The sequence below is a fragment of the Apis laboriosa genome, unplaced genomic scaffold (genome assembly GCF_014066325.1).
Source record: "Apis laboriosa isolate Shangri-la unplaced genomic scaffold, ASM1406632v1 scaffold9_cov152, whole genome shotgun sequence".
Lineage (NCBI taxonomy): Eukaryota > Metazoa > Arthropoda > Insecta > Hymenoptera > Apidae > Apis > Apis laboriosa.
Genome location: NW_025224966.1, coordinates 3,410,607 through 3,420,766, shown reverse-complemented (window position 1 = coordinate 3,420,766; position 10,160 = coordinate 3,410,607). Strand labels below are relative to the sequence as shown.

At 21.9% G+C, this 10,160-nt stretch overlaps 2 protein-coding genes across 2 annotated transcripts; one reads left to right on the top strand and one right to left on the bottom strand.

The window, feature by feature from the left end:
• Positions 1-399: 399 nt before the first annotated feature.
• LOC122719836 (putative histone-lysine N-methyltransferase 1) lies at positions 400-3,722 on the top strand. Its single transcript, XM_043946043.1, has 3 exons — positions 400-542; positions 812-911; positions 1,032-3,722. Exons 1-3 carry the CDS (start codon positions 475-477, stop codon positions 3,615-3,617), a joined length of 2,754 nt encoding a protein of 917 aa, XP_043801978.1. The 5' UTR covers positions 400-474; the 3' UTR covers positions 3,618-3,722.
• A 1,521-nt stretch (positions 3,723-5,243) lies between these two features.
• LOC122719835 (methyltransferase-like protein 7A) lies at positions 5,244-7,530 on the bottom strand. Its single transcript, XM_043946041.1, has 3 exons — positions 7,106-7,530; positions 6,479-6,738; positions 5,244-5,573 (listed from the first exon to the last, which is right to left on the bottom strand). The coding sequence occupies exons 1-3, from the start codon at positions 7,380-7,382 to the stop codon at positions 5,313-5,315; spliced, it is 798 nt and encodes a 265-aa protein (XP_043801976.1). The 5' UTR covers positions 7,383-7,530; the 3' UTR covers positions 5,244-5,312.
• Positions 7,531-10,160: the final 2,630 nt, after the last annotated feature.

Sequence of the window (10,160 nt, the reverse complement as noted above, 5' to 3'; positions counted from 1 at the left end):
CTGCTACATAATGAATAATATTACAGAAATTTTTTTTATAATATGAATGTAAATTAAATTAAAATGTATTTTTTACAAAATGAATTTTTGTTAAGTAATATAGAAAACTTTAATAAAATATGTCAATTTTTAATAATCTATAATAACCAAACGTTATAATTTCTATTTAGAATATTTTCTGTTTTTGATTTTTATTATTTTGACTTTTTTGTTCATTTTTGTTATTTTGATTTTTTTCTTATTAGAGTAATATTTATATACAAATGATTTTATATACAAATAATTTTTATATCGATAGCTTAATATATATATCATTTATATAATAGCAAATACAATAGATATTATCCTTAAATATTTTGTAACTAAATAATTTAAATGTTGAATACACTAAATAAAGTACTTAGTTTTTTATCATGTTATTTAATATTTTTTTATTATTTTTCATAATTTTTGTTAAAACTATCTGTGTATACTATGCCAAGTGAAATAAGTGAATTTAATGACGAACCGCTTTCAATATCTTATAACGAAAATGTTGAAAGGTAAATATTAATATAGGTTAGCAGATTTGTTTTTAAATATATAATTAATCTAATACAATTATATTTGTATGTTTAATATATTTTCTTTCATATGATAATATTTTATGTATTATATATAATAATAATAATAATTAAATCATTAAATAATTAAACCATTAACAAATAATATATTCTATTTTATTATTTTATATATACATGCTTCATGTTCTTATAGTTATTTCTATATTTAATTAATTTTTTTAATATTTTTTAATATATATATATTTCAGAATTACAGGTATTAACCATAAAAAATTTGGAATTCCTTTCCATATCTTAAAACATAGACAACAATTTTGGGATGAATTGTTTTATAGATATTCGGAACAAGTATGAGTTTTATTTTAATTTATTTTATTTTATTTTAATATATATATTTATATATAATAATATTTTTCTGATCATTAATATAATAATAATATATTTATAATTGTTTATAATTTGTTTCAGTCATCTGATGAAACTGTATTGAATATTTCATCATTAAAACCTGTTGAAAATGAATCTATATTAATAGATCAAATTTATAGAAAGGAATATAAACCATTCAATGTAATACAATATTGGGTAAATACTGGTTATTTACCTTATAAGAAACTTTATATAGACAAAAATACACAATCTGATATTGAATTATCTCATTCAAATGAATTATGTTTAAGTTCATCACATAAGTCTTCTAGTAGCTCAGTTGATACTGCTACATATATTTTGTCAAATATGAATACAACTAATAAAATAGAAACTATGGCTATTATAGAAGGAGCAAAACATAATGCAATAGAAACTTTTCAAAATATAGAAAATACTAAAAAATTACAAATTACTGCTAATATGCATGAAAAAAATAATGAACATACTGAAAACAATAATGATAATGATCAGCAACATTGCATATCAAATGAAACTCATAAAGTGTTAAATCATGTATTACAACAGGAAAATATAGATATAGAAAAAAATATATCACAATTGCAGAAAAATATAGATATTAATAATGATGACACATTTTTAATTGATACGCATGATAAATTAATTAATAATAATTTAAATAAAAATTCTTATATTGAACAAAATTCATCAAATATGAAAATATTGCATATCGATCAAAGTAGTTTGACAAACAATCTTGAATTGCAAAATAGCATTATAAAAATAGGACATCGAAAAAAATTATACACTGGTAGAAATTCGCCAGTTGATCTTATTAACATGAGCAGTAATAATAAAAACACAATATTTCAATCAAAACAAAATTTACATCCTGCATTAGATTTTGAATGTACATTATCAAAAAGATATAAAATTTGGAAAAAAAGAAAAAGTCAATTTTCTATATATAATAAATATCTTATGAATAATACACAATTTAATATTTTAAACCATAAAAAACAAAGAAAAAGATCAAAATTAAGAAAAACATCAATAAAAAATAATGAAACTATCTGTATAAATAATAATACTATTCAAAAAAATTCAAAAATAAATCAACAGTCAAAGAAATGTAACATTGATCAAAGTATAAATAAACATCCATCAATTAACGATTTAACAAATATAAAAAATAAATTTAATGAATTAATAAATTATGAAGAAAAAATAAATGTAGAACGATATAAAGAAACAAATGATATAACGAAAAAAATAAAATATTTAAATCCAATAATTTATCTAACGCGACTATCAAAAGACGATATTGAAAAATATAAAGGATCAGGAAAGACAATAGAAAACATTAATAATTCAATTCAATTATCAATCAATAATCAAACGCATAAAAAATTGAATGAAGTGATAAAATTAAAGAATTTAACTGTTTGTTTAACACGTTTGTCAAAACTTGATATTGAGAAATATAAAAAATCAAAAAATGTATTACCAAAAATAATAAATTCAAATTTAAATGTTTGTTTAGAACAATTACCAGAAATTGAAATTCAGAAATATAAAAATATCAATAATAAAGAATTAAGTAAAAATGATTTAATATCAGAATCTATTCAATCACATAATGATAATATAAATATTCATAAATTTTTTCAACATAATACATTAAACTATATTTATTCTAATAATGATTCTGGTACTAATTCTTATAGTAATATTAATTTAATAACAGAAGATACAAATAGTGATCAAAGTACTGTTTTAATTTATAAATGTAGTAATACATCATTTGATTTGTCTAGCTCTTTATCTTTATTGTCAGAAAACAGTTCTCAATTTGATTTTTCAAAAACTTTTGATAATTATATTTTAAAATCAAAAGAAAGATATAATGAAAAAGAAAGGAAATTAAATAGTAAAGTATTTAGTAGAAAAATAAATACAACAGAAGAAAATGTTAAAAATAAAATAGAAAGAACAAGTGATAAAAATCAACCAAATCATATTGCTGATAAAAATAAATATAATATAAAAAATAAAAAACTTAGTAATATAAATGATTCTTGTAAGAAAAGTTCAAATATAAATAAAAATATGTTTTTAAACAAAAATGTATATCAGAACATAAACAATATTACTTTATCTTCCAATAAATCAGAAATAAGTTCTGAAAGTAGTAGTATATATACAAGTAATAAGAAGAAGAGACCACGAGTGGTCTCTTCTGATGAAGAAGATTTTGTACATACTTTAAAAGATACACAAAAATTAAAATTACAACATTATAAAATGTTAAATCAAAATTTAAATGATATGAATAAAAAAACAAGAAAAAATGTAATGAAATATTCAAATTTAAATACTTCATTAAATGAACCAGACCTTTTGACTAAAAATATTAAATTTAAAACACAGAAAGAAGATGTTAACTCAATCAAGAGACAAAAATCTTTGCAACAATATAATTTATCTGTGGGAAAAGATTGTAATCAAAGCACAATTAAAGCACAAACTGTAATTAAAGATAATATAAAAAAATTATCTAAAGTTAATACTTCACAAATTGAAAAAAAGTCTCATGTAAATCATTTACTTTTTAAGACAAAAATATTTAGTTCTGATTCGGATTCCGAATATTTGACAGAATGACATTGCTCATTTAATAATTTATTCTTAGATGACAAAAAAATAAATTACTAAAAAGTAATTCATACTATCATTATATTTTTTTATAAAATAATTGTATTTTGTTAAAATTTTGTCAAATTTTAAAAATAATTTCTTCCATAATATAAAATGATAAACTTGTATTGCAATATTTTTTACAAAATCAAATATTGTTGAGATATAATATAAGTAAACTGATATGCAGTATAAATTTCATATATGGGATGTATGTTAAGTTTTTTTTAAACCTAAATTTAAAAATGTAATTCTATGCCAAATCAATCACTTTTTGAGAGATTTTTTTTTAACTAAAATATTAAAATACACATAATATATAAAAATTTATCAATAAATGTTTTGGATAAAAGATATAATATTTGTTTCAATAATCAATACAATACAATTAAAAATTTTGCATTTAAAAAGATAATTTAATTTTGACAAATTTTAAGTATATTAGAAAAAGATGTTCATATATTTTCATATAATATTATAAAAAAATTACTGATTAAAAAATATATTTTTTTACATAATAAGTAGAATTGATAAATTTTCATTTCTATTGCCAAATAAAAATCTAATTGCACTAATATGTATATAAAAAAATGATTGTTTTTTGTTAACATAATAAGAGACATAATAAAGGATACAATTTATTGACTTATTGTTGCTTTATTAATTAAATATGAAAAAAATATATTAATATTTGTATAGATATTCAAAAAATATGAAATAAATCTGAATTGACATTCGTAGTGCACAAAACAATAATAAGTGCAGATTCAAATTTTACAAAAATTTTTGTTATCGAATTTACATCAATCATGCATCAAATATTGTAAAATTATTTTTGTATATAACATGTCATAACTAAAAAACTATTAAAAATAAAATTTTTCTTGCTGCAAAATCTCCAACTTATCATATTACTTTTTTTTAAAACCAACAAAATAATGATTTATATTTCTTTTAATTTCACATAAATTACATTATATTTCATTTTAGAAGAGATCTCCAATTTCGACATAAAAAGTGATTGTTTTAACATAGATTCACGCTGATTTATTTTTACGATATTTTATCATGATTTATATTAAAATGTAATAATTTATGTCTTTTATTTAATTAAAAATAATTTTTTATTACAATATTAGTCTAATTTTATTCACATATTTTTTTTATTATTTAATTGTATATATGTAATTATTTCATAAATAGCATTATATAATTTTTTTATAAGTTTAAGTTATAATATATATGTATATCTAATATACAATATATATCTAAATTTTGAAAATACAATTATATCAATTTAAATTTTTTAAATTGAGAGAGAGAGAGAGAGAGAGAGAGAAAGACAGAGTGTATGTTGTTTATATTAAATTACAAATAAAAAAGATGAAATATAAAGTAATATATTTAATGAAAGAAATAATATAAAAATATCTTAAAGAACTTAAAAAAAAAAAATATGAAAGTAGTAGTATCATTAAATACAATTAAAATAAAAACATAAGTGAAATACACAAATTTTATTAAAAATATAAGTTATATTAAATAATTATATATATTATATATATATAATATATTAATTATATTAAAAATATAATTTATTGGAAATTTTATTGGAAAAGTAATAAAATATTTTAGGATAAAATTTTATTTTCTTAAATAGAATTATCGAATTGCTACACCCAATATATGTTGTTTTGAAAGAATTAAATGAAAAAATTGAGATACGTAACCTTCAAGAGTAAATGTATTCCATGTAATCTGATCAAAGCCAGCATTTTTAATATGCATAATAGGATCAACATTTAAATGACAACCACCAAAAAATAATGGCCATATTTTTGTTTGTGATAATACTTTTTGTAACCATCGTATAAAAATTCCTTCATTTTCAGGTATATGCTCTATGAATAAATATTGACCACCCTACAACAAATCACAGGAGATTATTTTCAAATTATATAAAAAATTTATATAAATTAAGATCGAATGAAATATTTAATAATGTTTAATAATGAATAATAAAATTAAAAAGTTTTAATTTAATTTATACATAAATAATTATTATTAATATTATTTTTGTATATTTATATACAAAATATAAATTTAATATATAATATAATATAAATTTTTTTATATTATATTTACTTATATTCGAGAATTTAATTGAAAGATCATTAAATTTTTACTTGTCGAAATTTAAATTGTCAATTTTTTTAAAAAAATAAAGTAATTAGCGTAGATTTATTTTGAAAAATAAAAAGTATTTTTATTTCATTAAGTTGATTTTTCTTAAAAATGATTTTTCATTTATACTGAAAAATGAAATAGAAACACGAAAATTTTTTTTTTTTTCGAATATAAATTTGAATCAAAAATTTGAAGTAAACGAAAACAAAATAATATTATTTTTATATAGAAAATTATAATATATATATAAATACTTTCAAATATAAAAGTTTGCAGAGATTACTTTTTAAATTACCTATTTACATATATAAAGATTAAATAAAATTAAACCAATAATATTTTTATTAGTTTATTATATTAGTGTACCCAAGTATATAATTTTGTTATATTATATATATATATATATATATTCATTATATTATATTAATATATTCAAAATTAAAGATTAGTTATAAATTGTTTTATAACTTTATATTATTCTTATAATATATATTAATTATATTCTCTTATAACTCTATATTAGTTAATACTACTATATATACTCTATATAACTTAGCATAAGCTGTTTTACATTAAAATAATATAGATATAAGTTATTATATAATAGATGTAATAGATGTAATAGATGTTAATTAACTTACCGATGCCAATACTCTGTGAATTTCTCGAAGCGTTGATTGCAACGATGTTACTGAACATAACGATCTTGTGGTCACAACTACGTCTATATATCCAGTAGGTATTTCTTTCAAAGAGCTACCATCTCCGATTATTAGATATTCAATAATGATATGAGAAAATTGCCAAGAACGATTACTTTTTATTAAATATTCAGCTAATTTCAAATTTCGATCAACACCAATTAAGTGTGTATTTTCTGGATAAAATTGTATATTTTCACCTGAAAGATTTAAATTTGATCTATGTATTCACGTATATGTAGGATTATAATTTTATCAAATTCGTAATGTATATATAAATATAATACGTTAATTTTATAGAAGTAACATAAAATAATGTCATGTAATTTAACATTATTTCCTTGATTGATTCAGAGTAAAAGACAAATATTTTTATATTTATTATACTCTATATGTACTCTCAATGTCTTCCTTAAAAATTTAAAAGTTTATATCGTGTACTAAAGTTAATTTTTATATAATTTAAAAAATTTAAATTACAAAAGTAAAAAAAAAAAATAATAACTATTTCGGAAAGACGTTACTATATCTATTTCTATTATTAATATACATACGTGCAATGCACACCCGTTTTAACGCCAATCTCAAGAAGACGTATGCAGTTCATGGATTGTAATACTTTGTCACTCGAAATAACGTGTTGTAATGATTTGAATAAATGTTTCTTGTAAGGTGTCATGAGTTCTGCGCATTCCACTTCAAATCCCGTTAAATAAGCTTTGTAAATACGTTTTTGCAAATTCAACCATTTTCGCGATATTAAAATTCCAATAAGAATGACGAAAAATAATAACAATCCATAATTCGTAATTACATCGCGGATCCATAAATCGTTATTGCTCATTTTTCTTTATGAAAATTCTTAAAATTTCTTATGATCTTTATTTTGAATGAGCAACTAATAAATGAATAGAATATCAATTTTTTCCCCTTTAATTATTAGTTTCGTATTCATTTAAAAAAATCTTACTTATATTGATATGTTTTGTAAATAAGTATACTTTAAAATGACGAATGTTCAATGAAATGAAATAAATCTGGTTGTAATCACTCGTGATAAGATAAGTATTAGAAGTAGTATATTTTTCTGAACGAATAATATTACATTATATATATTACATAATATTACATCGACGAAATAAATACTATTTTAAAAAAACACGAGAAAATATTTGTTAAATTTTATATGAATTAATATTAATTAAAATTTGCAATTTTATTAAAAAATCATTATATAAATTATTTTAAAACTCAATAGTGATGGTTCGATAAATTTGAAAATGTGTGGTATTGACCATATGGTTTGCCGTAAAAAAAAAAAAAAAAAAAAAATAAATAAATATAAGAGAAAAGAAAGAAAGAAAAAGAAAGAAAATGTTTTACGGAAGAAAATACGATTCGGTTGGTATATAGAGGAAGAGAGAAAACAATGGTCTCACGTTTTCGAAATGCGAGAAAGAGCGTACAAGTTAACAAAGGGGAAACAGCCAGCGGGCAAAAAGAAAAACGCTCGAAACGAACATATCGGCGCAAGGGGAGCCATGATTCTTTGTCACTCGAGTTTTTAAGAGTGACCACAAACAAAACGGAGTTCGATCAATTTAGTCCCTCGACCGAGTGCGTGCATTCGTTTGCCTCTTGCTCGTGCTCTTACGCGTATATACACGAACCATACATCCATATTTTCATTTCACATGCACGAAACTCGAAATTTGCTCGATTCAGAAGCATTTCGCAGTTCCAGAGAGGCGTTTTGTTGTTAGCATTGGGGCGGAGAGGAGGCCGACCGTTTTCGTAATGGCTCGTTGATTCGAGAGAATCGTCATAAAAAAATCATACATGCAATTTTCTTTCTTCATTCTTAGTTGTTTTTATTCTCTGTTTTCTACGTACTCGTCGTATTTTGCAGTGTTTCTAAATATGATTTCTAAATAAGTTTTTTTTTTTTTTTTAATTGTATTTCACACTCAATTTCCATAAATCTGTTGTGTTTTATATTATTTCAATTTCATATATATATATATATATGTATATATGTATACGTTCTATCTTTCGAAAGTTTAGAAATTCGTTTAATACTTTCGATTCATGAAAAAAAAAATGAAAATAAAAAATGATCTAGTATTATATAGTATTTTTTAATTTTTGAAGACATAAATATTTAAAAAATGCATGTTTTACATGTTAAGATTAAAAAAAAAATTGAATAAATTTTGCATTATTTCATTATTATAAAATACATTACTATCTGTCGATAATGTTGTGATCTACAAAAATGCGCGGAAAATATCATTTGCCCCTGAAAATAGGCAACCAATATGCTCTTCATTGCTATAACTAAACAACACGTACGTATAAAAATTATATTAGAAAGACAAAGATTTATATTCATCTTATTTTTTTTTAAGGAATGCGATATTTAATTTATGAATAACAATATTATAATAAAAAATTATTTTTAGAGATACTTATATCATTTTTTATTCTATAAAATTTATCTTTTCACATCGATGTTTGATTGTTCATCATCGTTGTCTATTCCATCGTAAAGTTTCGATATTTTTGTCTTCCTATTCTTTTCATCCCGCTTTCTGTCATTCGAGAATGCCCGAAGGCTCGTCAGCAAATTTAAGTTGGACACGTACAAGCACGTGAACAGTTCTTCGAGTACTTCGACGGCTTATTGGTGAGCACGAAGCGAGCGACCCACCTATCTGTTTGATCTTTCAAGAGTGAAAAATATTTAAATGCTGTCGTTGCTGTTTTATATTTTACGCACTTGTGCGCGTAACCGTACCTCTTGTGACTTTCCATTCGCAAACAAGACGAGTATTTGATAAACTATCTGTCGATGACTATCATGCAAATTGTACACGATTATTATGCGAGACTCTTTTTGCCATACTTTATTTATTTAAAACTTTCTATCGAATATATTATAAAAGCTATTTTATAATCCTAATAAGTAATCTTAATAATAAACGCGAAAGAAGAAGATATACAAGACAACAAATCTGAACAAATTTGAAGATAGTTAAATTTAAATAAAAATATATTACGAAATATAATATCAAACGCAGAGAAGAATTAAAAAATTCTGTATTTAAGATTATTTCATTTATATCGATAATAATTTAACCAGTGGATAATTTAAGCCGTGGAAATAAAAATATACGTTCGATAAATATTTGTTGAAAAAATTATTTGGGCCAAGGAAAATTATTTTTCTTCTTCGAACGAATGAGCCGAGCATGGAAGTATCTTAAGTATTTTTTACCTCGTGTACAACAAACTACTTACAATATATTCTCGATGAAGGAGGGATTCGATTTCAGCGAAACACGATGCTGCGAGGCATACAAGACTCACTTGAGAAGAAGCTCTTTTTTTCAAGTGTCGCTACGGCAGCGAAGTCGACGGCATTGTCTCCATTGTTGGCGAATCGTAATCAATATTTTCACAATATGGCGCTATTGTGGCTAGTACGAGCGAGGTGCACAAGCTCCGCGAAGCTTTTATTCCTCGCCATCGTACCACAGATCATTGTTTAACAAATACGCGAAAGTAAAACGTAAAATAAAGTATTTACGAAACGAGGCATTTGTCCTATTTCTTTTTTCTT